General features: G+C 44.9%; 1 protein-coding gene and 1 non-coding gene across 2 annotated transcripts; one reads left to right on the top strand and one right to left on the bottom strand.

Moving 5' to 3' along the window:
• Positions 1-429: 429 nt before the first annotated feature.
• On the top strand, positions 430-501 carry TRNAQ-CUG (transfer RNA glutamine (anticodon CUG)). Its single transcript has one exon. It is a non-coding gene; the product is annotated as a tRNA-Gln (tRNA).
• Positions 502-6,526: 6,025 nt separating this feature from the next.
• On the bottom strand, positions 6,527-25,366 carry LOC132515470 (neuroblastoma breakpoint family member 4-like). Its single transcript, XM_060141883.1, is given in 12 exon segments — positions 6,527-6,723; positions 8,060-8,287; positions 12,043-12,271; positions 16,678-16,846; positions 17,639-17,690; positions 19,029-19,243; positions 20,029-20,080; positions 21,088-21,302; positions 22,138-22,220; positions 23,275-23,503; positions 23,923-24,031; positions 25,189-25,366. Coding segments are annotated over 12 exon segments (1,956 nt in total).
• Between the last annotated feature and the right edge of the window lie 344 nt (positions 25,367-25,710).

Below are 25,710 nucleotides of genomic sequence, written 5' to 3'. Positions count from 1 at the left end.
CTGCTTGAACGAAACTGGCAGCGCCCAGCGATCTCAAACAAAAAGAACATCTCACGGCATCTCGAAGTCTGAGCATGTTCCGACCTTCCAGAGCAGCGAGAAGAGAGCACCCGGGAAAAAAGGAGAAAAAAGTTTTGTGTTCTCGGGCGGGGATTTTCTCAGGAGAAAAAACTAGGATCGCTCACAGCGCAGGTGGACTGGGGAGAAGCCCTGAACACATTTCCTTATCGTTCGTTTGGAATGGATTTCGTGTCTTTTTCACCAGGTAGAAACCTAAAAGAGACGGCCGCGAACACGCGAGTCAGGCGCCTCCTGCCATCGCAGGTTCGGGGCGGGATAACGAGAGTGCTCGGCGTGAGGCCGCTCCTGGGTTCCCGGGGCTGTGTGCGGCCTGGCTCAGTGGCGGGAGCCGCAGAGAAGGCGGCAGAGGGTTCCATGGTGTAATGGTGAGCACTCTGGACTCTGAATCCAGCGATCCGAGTTCAAATCTCGGTGGGGCCTTTCTCTTTAACTAGAAGAAGGGGATTTTTTTTACTCCTCAGATGGGACGTGCTTTCCCACTCCCGCGTCCCGGAACGGGGCGGTCCGCGCGCTCCATACGGACGGGGCGGGCAGGTGCGGAGACGAGCCTGCGGCATCTCCGCTGGGCCCCGGCGACTCTGCCCGTCACTGGCCATCGGAGGCCCCGGGCCAGGCGCGCAGCGACCGAGCCGGTGGTACCCCATCGTTGGGTCACACTGGGTCGCGGGGGCAAAAAACAGAGGCTGCGCCCACTGCGTCCTGCCCCGCGAGGGGGCTTCGCACCGCACGTCTTGTAACTAACTGCGCGCGTGTCCCTGTGAGTAAAAGGGTCGCGGTGCGGGGCTGTGACGTCGCTGAGCAGCCAGGGTGACAGCGTCTTAGCTTTCGGGTCGAGGGTTCCAGACCTGGATGGGAAGTACTGTATTGTATTCAGGTGCCCTACCTTATTCCGAATTTTAATTGATTCTATTCCATTTTGTACCGATTTTTTTCAGAATTTCTCACTCCGAAGTCTAAACTGGATAAGGAAAGCCGCTGTTAGGCTAAGATTTGAACCTTGACTCCAGGAAATCTCGTCGTTTCATTCCAAGCTCGGCCAGAAGAAGGAGGAAGACCAAGGATTCCGGTGTCCGAGGAGAGCAGGGATCCCTGACCCACCTCCACCCAGGCCTTTGGGACACTTGCAGATCTTAAGTCAAGGCTAGACTATAGTGAATATGCCTTGTTTGGTTTGATTTGAGTTGGAAACCACATTCATTTTTTATCATTATCAAATTAATCTTTTAAATGTCACTTCTAGACATTGAAAACACAATGTGACAAATGAACCTGTGTATGCCTTTTGTGGAACAAGCATATGGATAAGAACTCTCCGAAAAGACCATAAAACACAATAATTTATATATACCCCAGGACTGTGACAAAATTTTTAAAACTGCTTTTCTCAGTTGTGTTATTATTGGCATTGTTGGTAGTTCTTTATTCTTTTGTCTGTATAATGCGGGAGAAAACAAAGGAGACTGTAAAAGATATTGTATTTCTATTACGCCCAGTGTCCTTAAAAACAAAAATACTGGTATTAGAGAAAAGAGATGCAGATGTACGATAGACATTCAATAAAAAGCCTGTAGTTCTGAATTTGAATTGTGAATGTGGACATATGTGATACATAAATACAGATATGAGTATTTCCTAGCTCTGTCCACTGGAAAGACCTAGAAATAAACCAATTCCAATGAGTATCTTTAGGTTACACAATTTGACTTGAGAATAATGTTTTGCATAAAAAGAAACCAGAGATTCTTAGAGAAATGACTGAGTCCAACTCAGGGGCAGAAAATATTCAGGATGAGACAGAAGCACCTTGTCATACTGATATCAGGAAAGGTCTCAAAGACTATTAGGATCTTATCAAAAGGATGAAGGAGCCAGCTTAAAGTCACTTTCACTGCTGAAAGAGAGGATAATTGGAGTATCAGTAAAGACTATATTGCCATGAATTGAAATACTTCAATGTGTTTGAAACTTTGAATTCATATTAGCACAGGGGAAAAAAAAAAAGAAATTAACTGGTGACCACAGAGGATGCTTGGGGAATTGCTCATTAAGCTGCAGTTTTCTTTACAGAGGGTACCACTAAGTAACTAAACAGTATTTAGGGGAAGTTTCTTTTTATAGAAGTGTTCCACTTAAATAATACATGACCACGGAATATCACCCTTTTACTCCACATAACAGTTAATGGATCTAGGCCTTGAAGTCCGAGGGCTGCTAATATTATTAGAAGAGACACACAAGACTTGATGTGCCTCCTGACCAGAGAGCACACACCACTTCTGAGGTAGTCTTGCCAAGATAGCAAATGTGAATCTCATCCGTCTCTGTATCTGCCAGGTCCAAAATAGGGGCCACTAGACACATATGGCTGTTGAACACTTAGAATGTAGCTAGTAGGACTGAGGAAGTGGATTTTAATTATATTTAATTTATAATTCATGTGAATGTAAACTTAAAAGCTGAAGACATGCACAATATTCTTCTATTAAACACAACTTTAAAACTTTGGTAGAATTATATTTCCTTTAATGTGTAGTATTAATTAGCTATGTAGAAGATTATATTTGTATTGTTGTGTGCTTATACTTTTTATTTTTCATTGTGGCTACTAGAAAAATTGTAATTACATATGTGACTTGCATTTTCATTACATTACAGCACTGCTGTAGATTCTACCACCAAAAAGAAAGAATGGAGGACAGAAGAAGTGATTAAAGTACACCCAGTTATACAATTTAGATTGTCAGAATGCTACAGAACAAACAACTCAGTTTCTTTAACAAATGAATGATTAAAAAAGAAAGAAAAAAGGACAGCAAAAGACCAAGAGAGAGCTAAAGCAAGAGCGAGAGAGCAAGAGAGAGAGAGAGGAAGGGAGGAAGGAAGGAACAGAGGGAGGAAGGAAGGGAGGGAGGGAGGAAGAAACTGAGGGGAAACATATGTAAAAGACTTAAACACATATCCTACTGATCACAGTTTGTGGATTTTATTTGGATCCCAAGAAAGAATACTAACAAAAACAATAACGGGAAATTTGAACACGATTTTATGATATTAAAGATTTTGAATTAATTTATGAATAATTATAATGCTATGATGATAATACTTTCAAAAAGAGTCCTCATTTAGGGAAACATGCTGAACTAATTACAGATGAAATGTGATGTCTGAGATTTGCTTTGAAGAATATAGGAAAAGGTAAGTGAGTGGATTATAGTAAAACAAGTTCAGCCATAAGTTGGTATTTGTTGATCGTGGCTGACAAAGATGGGGATATTCTGTTATATAATTCTGTCTATTTTGTGTACTATTTAAAATCTGCATTTGAAAAAGAATGATAGGAGAGCACAGGTCTACCTAGGATAATGGCAGCAGAATCTCTCCACATGCATTTCAGAGGGCTAGGGACTAACATAGAGAGTCAAGGACACCACTCAAAACCCTGCCCCAAACAACCAGGGGCCAGAGTGCACTGTGGACTCCAACTGGTTTGTTTTTACCCAGGTCTGGGAGCCACACAGCAGTAGAGGGAGCAGCAAAGACTCTGCACATAGAGGAGAGGTCAGAGGGAGGGCATACTCAGGAGGGAACCCTGGTAAAATTACTCACAGAAAGAGTATGTGGATAAACTCAGAGGATGCCCGTGACCTGGTCGACTAAAGCTCTGGTGTCTGGGGAATTGACAGGAAGGGTTCGACAGTGCAGAGGACCAGAGCATGACAGTCTTGGGGAGGTACAGTTACTGGGATCAGGTGTGAGACCAAGCTGAAGGTAACATCCTTTGGATGCTTGTGGTGAAGAAAAAGAATGAAGCAACTGGTAGAAATTAAAGATCCTACTGGAAGAAACAGAATCCCAGAATCAGGAGACACACCATGGCTTTCCCCAAAACCTTACATCTGCTAGAGTAACTACACAAGACAGAGACATCTAGACCTAAGAAATCGACTAAGCCACTCAAAGCACTCATCTGTTCCTACGTAGAACTGCAGTTTCTCATTCAGGTACACCTAGTCATGGTAAAATGAAAATCATACAGCATTTATTCCAAGGTGACAGAAGAAGAAAGAACATAGAGAGTCAAAATTTTCAGCTCATAAAAACGTTCCCTTCAAAATCAATCACACACACACACAAAAATCAATCACAAAACATAGGAAAAATGTAAAATGGCATCCGTATCTGAATTGTTTCTGAACAAAGCATTTGTAGACACACACACACACACACACACACACACACACACACACACACAAATATGTGGGGAAAAGCTCCAAAATTTCACATAAGAAATACACAGCACAAAATAGAAGTAGACAAGAAAGAAGAAATGAGAAATTAGAATTGGCAGAGATTAGAAAAAACTGAAGGAACAGAAAATTCTCTGAAAAAGAGGCTAAATGACAAGGTACATAAGGGATGATATTTATCTAAAATTATAAGGGACATTGAACTAAAAAATGAAAGTATCAAACAGAATAGAAATGAATAAAAGATAATGAGAAAGGATCAGAGAGAAAGTCATAGAGACTTGGGAGAAACAGAACTGGAATGGTCAACTCCTATTAGAGCTAAAAGATTTTTTTAAAAAAAGAAAAAATTTCCTGTGAAGCTCCAGACCACCCTTTGCCATCAATGTAAAGAAAATAAGTTTATATTCTACATCTCAACAGAACATAAAAACCGAGACCATATTATTTTAAAAATCAATAAATTCATTGTAGACAAGCCCTTCGTATTCAGTCAAGCTGTCCATGTATCAAAGCAATAGAAAACAAGTATTAAGTATGCCATACTTAGGGAGTCCTCATTCCATCATCAGGAATCTTTAAGGATGAACTCCACTCATCAAGAGCTGACTGAGGAAACTTTGAGTTTTGTACAGCTGGTCATCATTGAATATATGTAATTGTAGATTTAAGCCAGTGTGTCATGGGCCCTGCGCTGGGGGCAGCCTGGGCATACCCTCGGGCCTCTGCAGGGAGGCTGCTGGCACTCCCAGGGTGGGGCAGCCATCCTGTGCCACTAGGGGGTCTAAAGGGCCCGGTGGGCCCCTCCAGCTCCTACCGCCGGTTCCCTCATTTAAAAAAAAAAAAAAAAAGAGGGGGCTTCGCTGGTGGCGCAGTGGTTGAGGGTCCGCCTGCCGATGCAGGGGACACGGGTTCGTGCCCCGGTCCGGGAAGATCCCACATGCCGCGGAGCGGCTGGGCCCGTGAGCCATGGCCGCTGAGCCTGCGCGTCCGGAGCCTGTGCTCCGCAACGGGAGAGGCCACAACAGTGAGAGGCCCGCGTACCGCAAAAAAAAAACTCACCCAGTTTTTATTTTATAATAGCATGATTTAGAACTACTCAGTAGACCTACACTATTTCACACCATTCTGTTTCTTCTCTCCATCTACTCCAGCACAGATTTCTTTCCCACTGGCCCTAAGGATTTTTTGGTCTTTCTCTGGCACTCTCATATAAATAACTTGCCTTCTCAATTAGATTTGTCTGAAGCAATGATTATATTGGATTCTTGTGTATTTCCCTGGGTCTTCATAAATCTGGCCCAAAGTTTATTCACTACCATGCTCTCCTACATTCCTTGGCCTCAGATTCCAACTGAGTTCATTTTTCAGGATTTTTACTGAACATGTAGAAGGAGTAATTTGAAAACAGGGGAGAGGTCTGAATGCCTATGCACTTCATGCTTTTATGCATATTGAAAACCTGGCCTCTGCATCTCCTTTTGGCTAATGTCCCTTTAGGGCGCCATCTACTGTCCCCCACCTACTGCCAGCTCCAGTGAGTCCCTGGAAGCCCCATGCACAGTAGCACAGAACTGCCCACCTGGGGCTGAGGTGACTCCAGGCCAGTCCAGCACTCCCACCTATGACCCAGGTTCTTACTTAGTTTTTGTAATCAGGGCTCTTTTTCCTGTTTCATTTCTTCTTATTCATGTGCAGAAGTTGAGGGTTAAGGGCTTTCCTAGATAAGGTTCTCCAAAAGCCAACCCACATACAAGTGATTCATCAACACATGATCCTGGTAGAAATAGGCAGTGGAGTTTGGGAGCGGGGAAGGGAGAATAAGGCAAAGAAACCAAGAAAGTGTGTGAGATCAGGCGAAGGACTATATGTTCAGTGGCCTAAATGATGCTCTTCTGATGAGGAGGACCATGGATCTGGGCTTCCCTGTGGCTAAAAGGAAAGGTCAGAGGGAATATCAGGACAGCAGCTATAGGAACTCAACAGAGTTCAGAGTGCAAACAAGAGATGGAGATGGAAGGGCCTGGCAGGGTGGCAGCCCCCATGGAAAAGAGAGGAAAGACCAGACGAGGTAGCATCAGCTGTTGAGTAAACAAACGAGGAAGAGAAAAAATAGTGGGAGACTGAGCTATAATCTTAGGTAAAGAGTATAAGGAAGAAGTACACATAAGAGCCTCAGATGCGATTACCTCTGTACCCTAAGCTTGAAGGCCAGGGAATTGGCACGCTAGTCTCCACTTGCTGAACGGCAGTTTTCTTGTGATAATCTTCTGTTTCAGGACACTTAAGGCATTAATCTTGCTACAGACCAGACACTCATGCTTGCTGGCAGCTAAGACCTCACCCTCCAGCTTGGGAGGGTTCTTCATTCCAATGGAAGCATCCAAACCCAGCTCTGAAGATAAAACCACAGCCAACGGGAGCTGTTGTTTTGCATGATCTTACTATGACTTACTTCCCCACCCAGGAGGGACATCAAGTAAGGAAAGTGTCCAGGAACAAGAAAGGCCATCTGAAAGTCTGTGGTGAGTGGAAACCAATGGAGACATTTTTGTATTTGCTTTTTGTTGATCTTCCTAACACTACCCAGTATTGGTAAGACTACCACAGGGCAAACATGTCCCCAAATGCCAAAAAAAAAAAAAGTCAAGAAAAATACAACTGATAAAAAAAAAGAAAGAAAGAAAAAGTTCCGGGCTTCCCTGGTGGCGCAGTGGTTGAGAGTCCGCCTGCCGATGCAGGGGACACGGGTTCGTGCCCCGGTCCGGGAAGATCCCACATGCCGCGGAGCGGCTGGGCCCATCAGCCATGGCCGCTAAGCCTGCGCGTCTGGAGCGGGTGCTCCGCAACAGGAGAGGCCACAGCAGTGAGAGGCCCGCATACCGCAAAAACAAACAAACAAAGAAAAATAAAAAGAAAATCTGAGCAGAGGTGGATCCCAAGGAGAAGAAAACTGAGGACATGGCCGTGGAGATGAATGAAGATTATGAACTAAATGGAGTGGCATAAAATAGACAGATCAGTACACCTCATGGGTGAGGGTGGCCCTTTATTTTAAAAAGAGGGGAAAAAAGGAAAATAACCTGGATATGAAAATTAACTGGAGGCTGAGTTGTGTGGCCAGGGTTTACATTGCTACAGAATGTTACTAATACACTGTTACTGAGAGCACCTAGCAGGGGAAAATTGACTTGAGGGTGGATGTTGAAAGGAGAGGAAAATACTGGCCAACCTACCTTTCTGAGGAAGCAAGGGAACACGGGTCGCAGAGAAAGTGGGGATCAAAAAAGTGCTCTACCTCAGAGGAAACAACACATGTGCAATCATTTTGTAAGTGTTAAAGCACCAGAAAGACACAATGGTTAGATGCTATATATTCATAGTTGTTATCAAACCATTTTTACTGATCAGGCTTTCTGGACATCATGTTGCTTAATATTCCCAACAAACATGGAATGGGGATATAATTTTTCAAGAGTTCAGATGAGGGATGTGAGATGTGAATACCTAAGGAGATAAATAACTTGGCCCAGTGAAACAATCAGGAGTTTGCAAACCCAGGGCCTGAGGCAGAGCTGGTCCTAAATCCCAGGCTCTTGCTCACCTCACTCTGGTAGAGCATCACAGATTTCAACCAGACCTACTACAGACGGAGTGGGAAAGGCCCCATTGCCCCCTCCACCCTCAACCCTGAGACAACTTGAGCTTCCTAATCCCCTTTTATTTTTTACCTAGGAAGAGTGGTCCTTGGCTTCCAGAATTGGTGTTGGCAGTAAAGCCCCAAATGGTGGAGGAAAGACCGAGTGTGGCTTTGCTGTGCCCACAATTGAAATGCTGGTCCAGCTGCAGTTGCAGATAATTGGTCATGTGGGTGCTTTTCTGCAGCTGTGCTTGTGAAGTTTGTACCCCTGGGCCTTGGAAACTCAAAGGCCTTTGGTGACAGTCCTCCCAGGTGTCACCTGAAAGGAAAAGAGGGTTCAGTAGGACCAATCCAAGTTTTCCTGAGCTAATCCCTCCCAGAACACCCATTTCTGATGTTCCTGCCTATGAGTGAAACCACCCAATAACCCAGACAATAAAGGCAGACATCACGTACATGAAGGAGATGTCATTTTTATGGCTGTGCCTGGGCATGCTGAGATGGCAGGTGCTAGGCTGCAGCATCCTTGAAATGAAAAATCACCCACTTGAATCTAGAGGGCTTTGGATGGCATATGAGGTCACGCCTATTATTCAGCTATCAGCCTTAGTCCTATAGCCTAGAGAGAAGGCTCTAAACAGGCTTCAAGGCATGGGGGAGAAAGAGTTGTTGATATCTACCCACAAGAATAAAAGAAAAGGGGAAGAAGTATGGCCTAAAGCCTTCAGGTACCAATAGAAAAAGGAATTGAGAATCTACAGTATATGGACCAAGTTAATAGAATGTTTCACAGTTCTGGAACCTTTCGAACTTCCTTACGTTTAACTTTTGTCTACCTTTCCACTCACCCATACATGTGTATATTCTATTGCCACATGGGGCAGAGTGGGGACGGATGGTATTAGCAGATAGAAGTAGTGTAGTAGAGGCCTGAATCCCTCATTGGAAGCTTAGGTACAGAAGTGCTGCAGAATCAGAATTTGTGTTTCTTTAGACTGATAATACAGTGCACACTCCTTATGTTACCCACCCCTCCAGTGGGGTCTGGAAAGTGCTCCTAATCAAATATTTTGATATTTCTCCTGTGAAATGAACACATATTCTCAGAACGTGGGCTAACCAAAGGTATGAAGTACCCTCCTCCAGTCCAGCTCAGGCTCAGGTGAGGTCATGGCCCACAGGACCTGCTGCACATTGCTGTGGCCCCCCCCCACCTCCCCCCATACATCCTCATCCTCAGCGAGGTTTGTTTAACTGTTTCCTTAAAGTGTCTCTCATATATCTGTTACCACTTAGTCTTCCAGAGAGCATCCATGTCTGACTCTCATCAGTGATTCATCCAATCTCCTTCTAACTGCTTTCTCTGATTCTGTCCTCTCCACACTACGAAAGGTCACCTATCTTATTACCCCCAAATCCTGTTTCATCACATGCTCCTCAGCTTGTGGAAATTCATCCTCCCTCCTCTACTACACAGACTCTAAACTCCTCACCTGCCTTTGTAGTCCTCCTGCCTTCTGCCCCTCTTTCTTCTGCAACATCACTTCCCACAACTCCCTTCTACAAATCCTCCTGGACGCGGCTGGCCCCTCCCTGACCCCAGCCCTGCACCAGGAGCCTCTCTGAGCTTCCAGGACCTTTTCCACAAGCACTTCTCTCAGCCCAGCGTGCCCTTCCTATTTCTTCCAGGCAGAGTTCATTAATCATTAATCATCAATTTTAGGACACTTAATCAGATTTTATGATAATTCACATTGGGCTGAAGGGTAAAACCTCTTAAATTAATAAATCTGGTGGGTGAAAGAACTGTCAAAACCTGGTATCCCCACTCTCCAATGTGATTTTGAATCAATGTCTAGGATTGTTTTTAATTCTCACTGCGTAATTTCATCATGTAATTTTATTTGTCTACCTATGCTTGGAATATTCTTTGCATTTGCATGGGAAAAGGACAAAACATTTCATCAAACATCGACAATACTGACCAATATTATTACTGTGTGGGGAAGCCTCCAATACAAGGTCAAGTGGTAATTTAAAAATCTAGTGTTTGTACGGTTTCTACAGGGTTTCTCCTTGTACAGAGAGGATGGGACAGACCCGACAACCTGTGCCCATGCTGCTGCATCCCAGCTAGCCACACTGTCCTCAGGTTATCATCAGAACCCAGACACAGGCGGATCTGTGTACTATTTACATGTTCCATTCATTCCTCTCAGCCCATCTGGGGGGGAGTTTGGCCTTTCCTGGCCCGTTGTGAGTGATGGCCTGGCAGGGCTGCGCCATATCACACACATCTCACTTCTGAGAGGTGTGTCTGAGAATTTCTTCTCCTCCTCATGGAAACTCAGACCCGGCTGTTGGAGTATCTGAGATAGAGCTCTGCAGCTTTTTAAGGGCACCAGCACAGCCAAACTCAAGGCCTCCCTGGACCCTGAGTGAGAGCAGATAATTCTGGGGGCAGGAGGCACTGAGAGACATGGACCTCTCACCCCTTGCTGATTGTCCACAGAGAGGCTCGTGGAGCTGTGGCTTCGCCTGGAGGGGCTGGATGAGCAGCCAGCTCTGCTCACGGGACAAAGTGCACTGATGGATTAGGAGCTGGCAGCTCTGAGCGAGGGACCACAGGAGTTCTCTGCGCCAGTCTGGCAACTTTGTGTTTAAGATTCAGATAGTTTCAAATCATTTGGTTCAGGGCAAAAAGGAAAACGTAGTCGCTGACGGGTCCGACTGCTGAGAGGAGCGGACAGAGCCTGAGCCAGGGAGTCAGGCCAAGGAGAGGCCAGTGTCCCACAGCCCAGTGGCCGGGAGCCTTGGGCAAGTGAAGGGACCTTGCTGAGCCTCAGTGCCCTCGGCTCTACCATGAGATAACACACCTACCTGAGAGTGTCCCCCGAGGACTGAATGGGTTACGGCTCACATGGAGTTTGCTTAGTAAGGTGCATGGTATACAACAGGTGCACAATAACCACGTGTTCCATTTCTGGTTTGTGAACTACTATAATCCTGAGAAAGCCTTTGCTTCTCTGTACCTCAGGAGGAACGGGAAACAGGAAAGAGGATGGTCCCACTGTGAAAAGGCACACACTGAACAAGAACCATTTTTCATGGCCAATTTAATTATAAAAGAAGACAGATATAGTCCAATACACAATGGGGTTTCTTCTACTTTTTCAAGATGATTTTATTAGTAAAGCTTCTAACAATGCAAATGCTTCTCATAGAAGAAAAGTCAAAAACATAGCCCGAGAAGTAACGCAAACCAGGTTTTAATCTACACGCCCTATGAACTGCTGCCCAAGGGGAACTTGCTCATAAAGTAGGTCAATAACCCCATCAGGTGTACAGGTTGTGGATAGTTTCCATGAGATTATACCACTGAGACTACACACACGATTGAAACTATAACCCACACATGGCAGGCTCATTGTGGCTACACAAAGGAGGAGAACCATGGCTATTTCTGAAGGATGGGACACCTGAGACAGATCTGTGGCTTCCTGGAAATCACAGGGCATGGACAGGATTTTATATTCAGGATCTGGTATGCAAATGCTTCAGAGGGAGGTAGGCAGCTCAGGGAAAAAGCCTGGAGCTGGCGAACAATATAACAGACACTGCAAATATGGAGCAGACTGAAAACGTGTGGAAAGCCAGAGACTTTGTAAGAAACTTCAAGAAATAAAATTAGCAACATAATTTCATGAGTATGAGGATCCTTATCTTGAAAAAGAGAGGTCTGTTACACAAATTCGTGCAGGTGAGACTGTGGCAGCCCAGATCCTGCCCTTACCCCTCCACTTCCCCTCTCTAGTCTGACTTGATACCGAATGCCTGCACTGGTGAGGGGGGTCCAGGTGACAGAGGTCAGCCTGGGACAAGAAGAATGAAAAGGCAGATGATGGATGCCTTTTAAAAATTAAATCCAAGAACGTAATTCAAATCAACATGAGTCTGAGGACCTGTTTACAGGGATGCCGCTCATAGCCTGTACTGGTTGTTGGATACAAAGAATACAGATGCTACCTTGTGACCTACCAGGATCTTAATGTTCTTTATAACGGGAGTACTCACCATTTACGTCTAGAACTGTGGAGACCTCCCTTTTATCCGATTGGAATGAGGCACTTGTGTAAGGCGTACAGGAGTCTGACAGACGATGGCCAATAGAACCAGTCAAATCACTTTCCTCCAGTGAGTCCTGCTGGACTTCATTCTCTTCTAACGCCAGCAGCTCCAGACTGAGCTTTGTGGGGTCGGGAGGACTGATGATTAAACAGCAAATATTCATGAACACGGAGTCCTGGCGGGTTTTGATGGGAGGGTTAAGGGACCGGTCATGTTATGGGTTTGGTGTGCGTTGTGTTGGAGGGTTTCAACCGAGGAGGTCAATAGATGAATCCGGACCAGCCATCTCGGTCCTTGTAATATTAAGCCAGGAATTGCAGACGAACACTTCGGGTGTAAGTTCAAAGCAAAGTTTACTTAAAGCATAGACACACTCTCGGAGAGAGCGCAGACTGGCTTCTGCGAAGTGAAACCAGCCCAGCTATAGGGGCGCGGGGTGTTTATAAGCGCTTTGAACCTAAGGGTAGGAGTTGGGTTAAGATCCAGTGACAAGGTCTCGTCACGTGAGTGACGGGTTATATTGCTCATGCTTTTACCCATAATTCCATGTTTTTACCCAAATTCGCTAAGATAAAGCCCATGGCGGGGAGGGGGGGGATTGAAACCACATGTAAATTCTATTATAATGATGACATAATGAAGTTGGGGTTATCTCCAGTTATCGCTTGGCTCAAACTGCGCCTGCGTGCCTCAGGGAATTCCCCTTCGGCCAGGTGCTTCCTGCTGCTTCAGGACGTGCTGACCGCAACCTGTCCCTCAGCCCCTCCTTGTTTGGCTCACATATCCTGAGTCTCCACCTCTGCCTTCCCCTGCTGCTCATCTGTAGCTAGCTGCCTAACAGTCACAGAAAAGAAATGGAAAGTCCCCATAAAGGGAGGTATAAAAATCCTTTCCTATCTGGGGCCAGCGGGTGCTTGCAAAGGGAAAGGGAGAGAGAGGGAGGGGGAGAAAGTGAGCATGACGTGCTCTGAGCACTGATCAGAAACGAGCCCAGGAGGAAGGAGACTGAACTACCCCAGTACACAGCAGTCACATCACACACGCCCTCAGAAACCGTAAAGGCGGCTTCAACAATAGCATAAGTTTTTGGTGAAATTTACACGTAGCAGCCAAGTGAATAGGCTCTGGCAGCATAATGGGCTCCTAGAAGTCTTGTGTTTCCAAGGCCAATTTCTCTAATACTGAGATGTGACACGAATTTTTTTCTCGTTCCTTTCCTTGCCATCAAATACCTGCCAGTGTGGTAAGGCCAAACAGGCAGAGGCAGATATGCATCTCATGCTGGTTTTAATAGAAAGGAGAGAACAGGAGACTGCAAGAAATCGGGTGGCTGATTAGTACCCCTGCATCAACTGACTGTAGGTTACTATAATTGAGAGGGATTCATAAAGGGGCCTATACAAGTACTGCAGTGAAAGCAGACAACATTATTAAAAGGGACACTTTGTGGTTGTCAGAATGGAAGAAATAGGCATATTCAGCACTTTCAGATTTCCCTGCATCTGAGATGACCAGATGTCACCACTGAATTAAGACCCATGTTTCTTCATGGTTACCTAGAACAGATAAGGTCTTGGTCTTCCTCTTCCTCAAGAACAGTATGATTTCCTACAGATAAATTCAGACAGGGAACAAAAAATTTCACAATTTGGATGGAAACACAAAAGACCCCGAATAGCCAAAGCAATCTTGAGAACGAAAAATGGAGCTGGAGGAATCAGGCTCCCTGAATTCAGACTATACTACAAAGCTACAGTAATCAAGACAGTATGGTACTGGCACAAAAACAGAAAAATAGATCAATGGAACAGGATAGAAAGCCCAGAGAAAAACCCACGCACATATGGTCACCTTATCTTTGATAAAGGAGGCAGGACTGTACAGTGGAGAAAGGACAGCCTCTTCAATAAGTGGTGCTGGGAAAACTGGACAGGTACATGTAAAAGTATGAGATTAGAACACTCCCTAACACCATATACAAAAATAAGCTCAACATGTATTAAAGACCTAAATGTAAGGCCAGAAACTATCAAACTCTTAGAGGAAAACCTAGGCAGAACCCTCTAGGACAAATCACAGCAAGATCCTTTTTGACCCACCTCCTAGAGAAATGGAAAGAAAAATAAACAAATGGGATGGGACCTAATGAAACTACAAAGCTTTTGCACAGCAAAGGAAACCATAAACAAGACCAAAAGACAACCCTCAGAATGGGAAAAAATATTTGCAAATGAAGCAACTGACAAAAGATTAATCTCCAAAATTTATAAGCAGCTCATGCAGCTCAATAACAAAAAAACAAACAACCCAATCCAAAACTGGGCAGAAGACCTAAATAGACATTTCTCCAAAGAAGATATACAGATTGCCAACAAACACATGAAAGAATGTTCAACATCATTAATCATTAGAGAAATGCAAATCAAAACTACAATGAGATATCATCTCACACCCGTTAGAATGGCCATCATCAAAAAATCTAGAAACAATAAATGCTGGAGAGGGTGTGGAGAAAAGGGAACACTTTTGCACTGCTGGTGGGAATGTGAATTGGTACAGCCACTATGGAGAACAGTATGGAGGTTCCTTAAACAACTAAAAATAGAATTACCATATGACCCAGCAATCCCATTACTGGGTATATACCCTGAGAAAACCATAATTCAGAAAGAGTCATGTACCAAAATATTCATTGCAGCTCTATTTACAATAGCCAGGAGATGGAAACAACCTAAGTGTCCATCATCGGATGAATGGATAAAGAAGATGTGGCACATGTATACAATGGAATATTACTCAGCCATAAAAAGAAACGAAATTGAGTTATTTGTAGTGAGGTGGATGGACATAGAGTCTGTCATACAGAGTGAAGTAAGTCAGAAAGAAAAAGACAAATACCGTATGCTAACACATATATATGGCATATAAGAAAAAAAAATGTCATGAAGAACCTAGGGGTAAGACAGGAATAAAGACACAGACCTACTAGAGAACGGACTTGAGGATATGGGGAGGGGGAAGAGTAAGCTGTGACAAAGTGAGAGAGTGGCATGGACATATATACACTACCAAACGTAAAATAGATAGCTAGTGGGAAGCAGCCGTATAGCACAGGGAGATCAGCTCGGTGCTTTGTGACCGCCTGGAGGGGTGGGATAGGGAGGGTGGGAGGGAGGGAGACACAAGAGGGAAGAGATATGGGAACATATGTATATGTATAACTGATTCACTTTGTTATAAAGCAGAAACTAACACACCATTGTAAAGCAATTATACTCCAATAAAGATGTAAAAAAAAAAAAAATTCAGACCGGGCCAGAAACACTAAGCAGATCATCCTGTGTACGATAATAATCCAGTATCCAACACTACCATGGGGACAAAAACATCACCAGTGGGACGATAGGATATTTTAAGAAGAATATTCCAGGAGGCCTCAGGTTGTGTCTTATGTACCTGCCTTGGTTTGCTTTCCTGAGCCATCAGCCAAGATCTCCCTGACCTGGTAGATCCTCACCACAGTACCCTCTTCCAAGTCTGAGTAAAAAGTTAAACACATCTTTTCCCCACAGATTCTGGGGAATAGCTCACCTGCATTCCAACAGAATAGTGTAATATTCAGGCTTTTATCATCATACACTGGCTGGTTTAGCAGAATGATGGATGGAATCTACAAAACCTTGAATCAAAATGAATGTTTGGGCTTCCCAGGGTGGTGCAGTGGTTGAGAGTCCGCCTGCCGATGCAGGGGACACGGGTTCGTGCCCCGGTCCGGGAAGATCCTACATGCCACGGAGCGGCTGGGCCCGTGAGCCATGGCCGCTGAGCCTGCGCGTCCGGAGCCTGTGGCCGCTGAGTATGCGCCGCCAGAGCCTGTGCTCCGCAACGGGAGAGGCCACAACAGTGAGAGGCCCGCGTACCGCAAAAAAAAAAAAAAAAGAATGTTTGTTGCTACACTGAATCTTTGGCCATTCATGGGGTAGGGAAATGCCAGGGCTCTGCCTTGGTTCATGGAAACATACAAACAAGGTGATGGTAGAGGTCTTCGTGTCCCGGTGTTCAGATGACTGCTTCACTAAGACAGCCAACTTAGAGGAGACAGACACTGGGGATGACAGAAGTGACACCAGTGAAACAACAATCCAAAGATGGAATTAAGGCTGTCAACGTCTCTGGAAAGGCACAGAAATTCAAGGGACATTTTTTGGGTATGAAAATGGGAGGCTTGTATGTAAGAAGAGACATTTCATGGGAATCAGGAAAAAAGACAGTCATCCCTGTGCACTTGCACACCTGCAGGTGAGTGAGTTTGTCACACCTGCCTTGGATCCATTATCTAACTTGGCGTCTGACCCATAGGCTTGGCCTGGATGAAGAACAGAGCACAGCTCCCTGACCCACCTGATGTCTGTGCTTAAAACTCTGTCATAGAGCCTGATTCAAATCACTATGTCTACAGAGCTTGTACACAGGGATGACACATCTCAGCACTGCCTGAGGCGTGGGATACAAAGAATACAGAGTCTACCTGGGAGTCCAGTTGGAGTTTTATCACATTGATAAAGAATACTCAGTGGTTACATCCCAAGCATAAGAGACATCCACTTCCTCAAATGAGAAGAAGGCAGCACTTGTATAAGGCCAGAAGGAGTCTGACAGACCAGGAAGAATTGAGTAAATCAAACAGTATTCATCCAGTGAGTCCCGTGGGACACCATTCTCTACCATCTGTGGCAGCTCCCTGCTGAGCCTGGTGGGGAGGCAGGACTGAAGATTAACCCAAGAGGGATCAGCAATCGTAGAGTCCTACCTGGTTCTGATGGCGTGTTTAAGGGAGTGGTGAAGCAAGCCAAGGGCCTGATCCTTTAAAGAGGGAAAAACTCCCTTTTGTGTGTGGGACAGAGTGTGTTTTTTCACAGGGGCAGGAGATAGAAAGGACACTAGGTGCTCAGTGCTCTGGCCAAATAACAAGCTGATGAAGAAAGAGACTGAATTATCTCTGGATGGTACAGTCATGACTCACAACATATAGAGTCACGTACCAGTGGCTTTCACCCTTTCATTTACGTTGCATTGAGTGTCACATGGAACGGGCAAGTGCATACAGCTTTTGGGACATTCTGGTATCCCAGAAATCTCATGCCATCGAGGCCTCTCTAAATACTGTGGCATGGTATAGTAATATTATGGTCTATTTACATTTCTTGCTATGACATACATGCCAACATGCTAACGCCAAACAGGCAGAAAACAAATATGCATCTCACTCTATAAACCACACTGGAGATAACGAGTGAGTGCCAAAAAATCACTCTGACTTAGTTTACCTGGGTCAACTGGCTTGGGTTATAAACTTGAGAAGTTAATAAGAAATGGGAAACAATATAAGTACCACAATGAAAGCAGAAAATATTACAAAAAATGATAATTCGTGGTTGGGAAAATTGATGATACAATATATTCAGCACTTTCTGCTTTTCCCTGGACCAGAGACCTGCAGGTGTCATCATTGTATTAACGGCCCACAAATATTCAAAATTACCTTGTGGCAATAGCCACTGGTCCTTGAAGGTCATTGTGATCAGTTTGGTTTTCTACAAATAAATTAACAGGACAGTTACATCAGGCAAAACTCCTTCACAAATGCCCAATCCTGTGCCAATCTTCACAGTGTGATAACAGGCTATTGTGAGAGAAATAGCCCAGGAGGCCCCAAAGAGAGCCTCATAAGAAGGCACTGGGTTTCCTCCTTGAGCCACTGGACAAATTTCCTTGATATGACAGGTCATCCTCAGAGTATCCTATGTCCCGAGTCTGTGCAAATGGCTAAACAAATCCTTTTCCCTACAGATCCTGGGGAAATGCCCAGCTACCATCCTAGAGCGTTGCTGTAATAGTCAGGCTTTTCTATCTGAAATACTCTTTGTTAATGGGTTAGATGAATTATACATTGAGATTAGATGGGAGTGGAATCTACACACCATCAAGTCAAAAGAATCTTCAGGGACTTCCCTGGTGGCACAGTGGTTAAGAATCTGCCCGCCAATGCAGGGGACACGGGTTCGAGCCCTGGTCCGGGAAGATCCCACGTGCCACGGAGCAGCTAAGCCCGTGCGCCACAACTACTGAGCCTGCACTCTAGAACCCGCAAGCCACAACTACTGAGCCCTCATGCCAGAACTACTGAAGCCCGTGCACCTAGAGCCCATGCTCTGCAACAAGAGAAGCCACCGCAGTGAGAAGCCCGTGCACCACAACGAAGAGTAGCCCCTGCTCACCGTGACTAGAGAAAACCCGCACGCAGCAACAAAGGTACAACGCAGCCAATAAATAAATAAATAAATAAATTTATAAAAGCCAAAAAAAAAAAAAAAAAAGAATCTTCAAAGCTGCAAAGAAACAATGGCCATTCATCAGCTTGGGAAGTTCCAGGGCCCTGCCTTGCTTCAGAGAAATGTACCAAGTGTGACAGTGGGGCTTATATTTTGGTTTCAGAAGACTCTGGACAAGATAACACAAATGAAAGGAGGTAGACTGTGGGTTAACAGAAGTGAATCAATGTAGTGACATCTCCAAAGATAGAAACAAGACTGCCATCAGACTCAGACACGTAAGGGAACTCAGGGACATTGCTCAGGAATGAAAATTAGAGAATTTCGTGTGATATAAGACATTCATTTAAAATTAGGAGGCCTCAAAGTTACTTCCTGTGCCACAATGTACATGTGAGTCTGGCAGGACTGCCTTCGTTCCAGTGATTTGCCACAGGGACAAACAAGACTAGGAACTGAGAAAAGTTCACTAACTTGTAGAATGTCTTATTTTAAATGCAATTGTATAGTCTGGTTCAAACCAGGCTTCAATATGTAAGCATACAGTCTATCTAAGCAGATTAATTCTCTGAGTATACTAACAAAGATAATGGAGATTACCTGGGAGACCAGTTGAAATTTCATCCTCTTTAGCATGGGAGCAACCACAGGCTCCATCCAGAGCAGACCCCACTTTCTCCTCATCAAATGCAAATTTTTCATCACTGTAAGGCTGGTAGCAGTTAGAACCTTCCTGGGGAGTTGAAGGAGCCAAAACACATTCATCTTGGGATTCCTGGAGCACTTCCTTCTTTCCAACATCCTGTAGGTTCACGCTGTGTCAGGTGGCAAAGGGAAGACAGAAGATTAAACTAAGAGGAGCAGACAGCATGCTGTCCTAGCTGGTGTTGATGGGAGGCATAGGGAGTGGACACAGAAAGCAAAGGGGAAGTCCTCCTAAAGAAGGAAATAATTATCCTCCTGTATGTGAACTGGAGTGTGGCTTCCATGGGTTGGGAGAGGGAGAGACCAGCAGATGCTCTGGCCACACAACCAGCTGTTGAGGGAGGAGACTGAACTCTCCCTGCATGCTGTAGTCATGAGCCCCAGCACACACAGACTAAGATAGTGGTTCCAACTTGTTTGCATATATTGTGTTGATCTGTATATGCAGTGCCCAAGTGAATACAGCTTTTGAGGAATTATAGACTCTAGATATTCTGCCTTCAGGAACTATTTCCTCAATATTTTGTTATAATATGAATTTCTTCTAGTTTCTTCACTTGCTATCAAATATTTACCAACATGCTGATGCCAAACAGGCACAAGGAGATATGAATCTCACCTGCTGTTAACCACACAGGAGAGAACACTTAATTACAGGAACCCCCAAGTTTGGCTATTTCACCAGGGTCAACTCACTGTACGTTACTATACTTGAAGGATTAATAAATTGAAACCCACACAACTACCGCAATAAAAATAGACAACGTTGTTAAAAGGGATATTTGACTGTTGACTGAATGGATGAAAGAGTTACATTTAGTAATTGTTTTTCCCTGGATTTGAGGTCTCCTGTTGTCACTACTGACATTCACAGCCCACAAATCTTCAGAATTACCTGGGGGACACTGGCTCTTGTCCATCCACTTGCTTATGATAATTTTGATTGTCTAGCAAGAAATTCAGAGACAGTGGGTCACAATAAGCAAATCACGTCTCACACATACCTACTCAGTGAACACACCACAAGGACATGAATATTCTCAGTGCAAGAACATAATACATTAGCAGAGACATTCCAGGACACTTAAGTCTTAGAATTAGACTGGACCCCAGACCCATCAGGGAAATTCTCTTATTGATCTGGTAGAGTGCTCTCCCAACATCCTTTGTTCTGAGCCTGTATAAATAGTTAATGATATATTTTCCCCAGTGATCCTAGAAAATGAGCTGAGTTATTTTCTAGAATTGTTTCTACAGTATTGGTTAGTCCCATCAGATTATGTGGTTGCTGATGGTTTAGAGGAATTTATACTTGAGACTTGAGTGATGGATGAATTGTATAAACCCTCAAACCAAAAAAGAATCTTTGGTGCGACACAGAAACCATCCCCATTCAAAGCTGAGGGACTGCCAGAGCCCAGCCTTGCTTCATGGAAACATCCAAACAAGGCAATGGTACAGCTGTGTCTGTCCTGGTTTTCAGATGACTGCTTAGCTAACAGTTAGAAGCCAACATAGAGAAGATGGAGACTGGGACTGAGAGCAGTGAAACCAGGGAAACAACCTCTCCTGATGTATATGCAAGTCTGCCGTTGTGTCTGGATAAGGATAGAAGGGCCAGGGACATTGTACAAAAAAACAAAAATTAGGTCATTGCAGGTGACAAGACACATTTGATCCAAACTAGGTCTGACAAACACCTCCTGTAGATTTCCACCCAAGGTGGATGAGAGTTTGTCACACCTGATTTGGGTCCAAATGCCTGACACTGGTGCCAGGGTGACAAAGGCATGACTGGGGCCTAGAAAGGGATAAAGGCTCCCTGAGCCACCTGATGTCTGTGTTTCATAATAGATCCTTTTCCCTGATTTAAGCAAGATGTGTCTATAGGGACTATCTTCAGAGATGACCTTCCTCAGTCTACACAGGTGTGGGGAACAAATATGGAGGCTACTTGGGAGATCAGTTGGAATTTCATCCTCTTCAGCATGGGAGCAACCACAGGCTCCATCTGGAGCAGGGCCCACTTCTGATTCATCAAATGCAAACTTGCCATCACTGTAAGGCTGGTTGCAGTCAGAACTTCCTTGGAGAATTGAAGGAGTCAAAACACATTCATCCTGGGATTCCTGAGGCACTTCCTTCTTTTCAACCTCCTGCAGTTCCACGCTGTGCCAGGTGGGAGAGGGATGACAGAAAATTAAACAAAGAGGATCCGACCCCAAGCTGCCCTGCCTGGTTTTGATGGGAGGCATCGGGAGTGTCAGAGAAACCAAAAGGGCAGTCCCCTTAAAGAGGGAAGGAACTATCCTCCCGTACGTGAGGTGGAGTGTGACTGCCATGGGGCAGGAGAGGGAGACCAGCAGGTGCTCCGTGCACTGGCCACACAACATCTGATGAGGAGTGAGACTCAACCATCCCAGTATGGTACCTTCAGGAACATGAAACACAAAAGAACTTCCATACCAGATGCTACCCCCGTGGTCCTAAGTCATGTTCAATTTAAGATAAAGTAGTCAAGTGAATACGGCTATTAAGGCATTATAGACTCCCAGAGATATTATGCCTTCTTTTTAGGAATAGAAAGCCCTCCGAGGCCTCTTTCTCTTACTACTGTCACATGACAACCAATTTTTTTTCTAGATAGTTGTCCTGATGCTTAATTTTTCTGGTTACTTCTCTACTAATTCCTTTGCTAGGTACCTTCCTCCCAAGGACCTAAAACAACTGTGTAGGAGTAGATATTTATCTCACCTTGGAGTTCCTTTAGGAGAGAATAGATATTCTCTGTGTGTGCAGGAAATCCTAAGGGTGGTGCATTCACCTTGGGTCGTACATACAAGTAGCACAGAGACAACAGACGACCAAGTTAACACGGCCATTTCCATGTGGGTTGAGTGAAGTAAATCAATACAGTCTGCAGTTCTGCTTCTCCTTGTGTCTGGCATCTGTGACTCTCTTGACCTCACTGTTGTTTCTGTGACCCTGTCCATAATTTACCTACCCATTACCAGCTCCTGCTAGTTCACTGTTACCTAGATGTGAGTATCTCTTGTGCTTGTTCATCTTCCTCATCTTCACGAATTTCTGCAAATTCAGAAATATCCAAGAAGACAGCTTCTTGCCACGTCACTCACTACCAACACAGCAACTCACATGGTCATAGACTCATAAATACCTAGGTATGAATTAGTACTGTATGGAAGTTCTAATGCATTGTCTTTAAACAATTGCCCTAGCATGGATTTCTGATCCATCAGGCACTCTGACTCTAAACCAGAGGATCATCATCATGACACCTTCTGCCTGGAATTGGACAAACATTTAAAGTGTCCTTTCTCCCTTATATCACTGCATACTTGTCCACCTTCCATCTTGGCTTCTACAGCTGGATCATCCATCCTGCCACAAATTCTGCCAAAGACACAGGCTCTATGAACCTTCACAGCTCTCACAAGATCCCCTCCTTTCTCTAAGGAGAAGAACCATGTCCCACATCCCTCCACCTGGGAACATCCTGGGCTCTTCCAGGTGGCTTCTGCTGGTTATCAAGGGAAAGTCTCTCTATGGAAAGTGGTCCAGTCTAAACAACTTTCCCAACACCAAGTCTGACCACATCAAGTACCTTATCTGGCACCACACAGTGAAGGGCTTTCTTTTTTCTGCAGTGCATTCGTAAATATTTCCCCATTTCATCACTACAGCTACCATCAACAGATTAGTTGATCCATTTTACAGAAGAGGAAACAGATACTGGGATAGGGAAAAATCAATCACTCACTCACTGTTACTAAAGACAGCCGCCCTCAGGCTGGACCCTGGGAACTTTCATGCTTAGTCCAGAGCTCTTTTCACTCTAACAAGCTGCCTCCTGTCACATCGTCCTTTCTGTGGTTTAACACTGGGCGGATGCTGCCTCCTGCGCCAAAGGCCATGGTCCATCAGGGAGGAATCAGACAGTTGGAATACTATGCCCTCCACCCTGTGCATTTCTCCTCTGTTCTCCCACTCAGCCAGTCCTGCTCCTATCATAGCCCTAAACGGGACATGAAACAGGAAAGCTGATAAAAAACATTCCTAGTGCAGGTGTGGAGTCTCTTGTGAGCAGGGGACCTTGGAGCAGCTCAATGTTATCAGGTACTGTGGCCCCCTTAGGTGGGCTGAGCTTGTGGGCAAGGTGCTCTGCCAGCCTGTGTCCCTCAGTCAGCCGCTCTTAGAAGACCTGCCCCTGGTGGTTGTCAAGGTCGTTGTGGGTGAGGAGGTCCTTGAGGTGCTGCTGGAGTAGGACAGAGTCATCTTTCACTTCCCGTAATGTCCGCTGTAACTGGGTCAGCTCTCGTGCCTGACTTCGAGTTAGGATATCACATGTCCTAAGGTGGGACAGAAGATACAATTTTAAAATGCAAAGATGACACACTATTAGGGATTTCTGTGAGAACATCCCCAAGGAGTGTGGACAGATACAGCTGGTGTGAATTGGAAAAAAACATGAGAATGACAGGGTCAAGAATGGATGACAAGGTGTAGTCAGTCAGGAGGGGGTTGTGATTTAAAGGTAAATGAGGTATTGATTGCATAACATTGTGAGGGTACCAAATACCACTGAGTTGTTGACTTGAATTTGGTGAATTTCATGATATGTGATTTTAAGTCAATAGTGTTTTTAAAAGCAGAGTAAATGAGTCTCTGAATAACAATTGGAGTCCGTAATTCACCAATTGGTGTTCTGCTGGTTTATAAATATTGTGCCATGTGCCTGCCATGAACATCTCTGCCCTCCTTACCTCACTTCTCAGCTTGCGTGGGCTTCTCTGCCAGCTTCTCTGCTAGCCTCAGCACCTCAAACAGCAGCTTCTCCCCCAGCACAGATTCAATGATGTCCTTAAATGCTTCATACTCTGAGGAAAGAGAGACGCTGCCTCAGGGGAAAGCTGGACAGGCTGCTGTGGTCACTGCCTTCAAGGGAAGAGGCAGGGTCCATCCCAAGGACAGATGTAACCTCGGTACCAGGCTCTACACAGGGATTTCCACATCTGATTCCTCAGCCTCCCACCTGCATGGCATTTGGTTACTCCCTGGTTTAGAGCTGAGGAAACAGAAGCTCCTGGGCACAGAAAGTAACTAGACAAGATGAACTGGTGTTTGGCAAACTGACACTGAATCCTGGGCCACTTACCAATACTTGCAGCCTCTTAGGTGAAACGCTGAGCAGGGCCATTCCTGGTGATTCCTGTGTGGTTGGGAAGACCCCTAGGACTATAGGACTGATGGTTCCCTTGTGCTGGGATTTCAGTAATGAACAAGTATCTCAAAGGTAAAAAAACTCACCTGGATACACTTGTGTGAAAGAGAATACATGAAACCATAAGGACCTGGGAAAAAATGTGCCCAAATACTATGAAAGTTTGTGTTATTAGACATAGTAGAACTTGAACTTACTGTGTTATACTGTGCCAGGGACTATTGTCAGAGCTTTGTCCGAATTTCCTCATTATTCATTACAACTCAAACAGGTAGCCCATGGTTTCAGAGAGGAGCAGACTCATCCTTAAGCTCCCTTTAAGCAGGTACTATCCCCTGCTTCCCCCAGTGTGTAACCACCATGGCACCCCAGTGTAACTAGCACAGGGCTTTGCCAATGGGACCTCAGGGAAACCTGAACTGATGGAGTTCATCAGTCCCAGTCGTTTAGCCAACAGTGATGCAGGATCAGATACAGAAGAGAAAAGATTCCAATTGACACAGTTTAGCTTGTTCCTGAGAGAAACAGGCAGTTCAGTGCCTGAACCAAGAATCAATATCTGGGATTTTAACTCTAATCTCACCCTACAACTCACCGCAAACCTGGAAAAGTGGCTCAACTCTTTGTGCCTGAGTCTTCCCATCCTCAGGGAACTGAGGGTAAAAGAGCCACTTCTACCTTTCCTGGATTGTGGTCAGAATGAAATTCAAAATGACAAAGGGAATAGGAGACCAAGTCTGGAGAGTTTTTGTTTCTCAGAGGGAAGACCATGATCATTCATCACGTTGGTGACCATGACCCCTAGGACTTAACTGTATTTCTGCAGCTGGTTGGCCAGGGAGTAGGCAGTAGCTTGGGATACAAGGAATTTCTCTGGGAGGTCTTGGAAGTCCTGCTTCTTCTCTGCCAGCTACAACTGAAGCTCCTGGTTGATTTGCGTGAGTGTAAGTTCTACCCTCAGATCAGATAAAGGGCCAAGAGATACTGCCATGGTGACATGTGGCAGAAAAGGTAGAGCCAGGGACTGGGGAGAAGAAACCCAAACATATGATGGATTAAAAACATGTGAAATCACATAAGTTTAATCAGGACTGAGGGATGACAGAAACTGGAATTCTTAACTTACTGTTGGGAGAAACTTGAGGGTTTCCAACCGCAAAAACAAGGTTCATTATGCCAGCGCTCAGAGCCAAAGGCACCGTCTATAGCTCACACTCAGACAGGAGTGACAGAGGAGGACCCAGCATGCGACGTTACCGTCTGGAGTTGCAATAACAGAACTGGTAGGTGGGGGGGCGGTCATGGAATCTTGGGGGCACCTGCCTTCCAGTTGCC

This window comes from Lagenorhynchus albirostris, chromosome 2, assembly GCF_949774975.1.
Source record: "Lagenorhynchus albirostris chromosome 2, mLagAlb1.1, whole genome shotgun sequence".
In the NCBI taxonomy this organism is placed as follows: Eukaryota; Metazoa; Chordata; class Mammalia; order Artiodactyla; family Delphinidae; genus Lagenorhynchus; species Lagenorhynchus albirostris.
The sequence above is the reverse complement of the archived record's forward strand: the minus strand, read 5'-3'. Positions and strand labels throughout refer to the sequence as shown.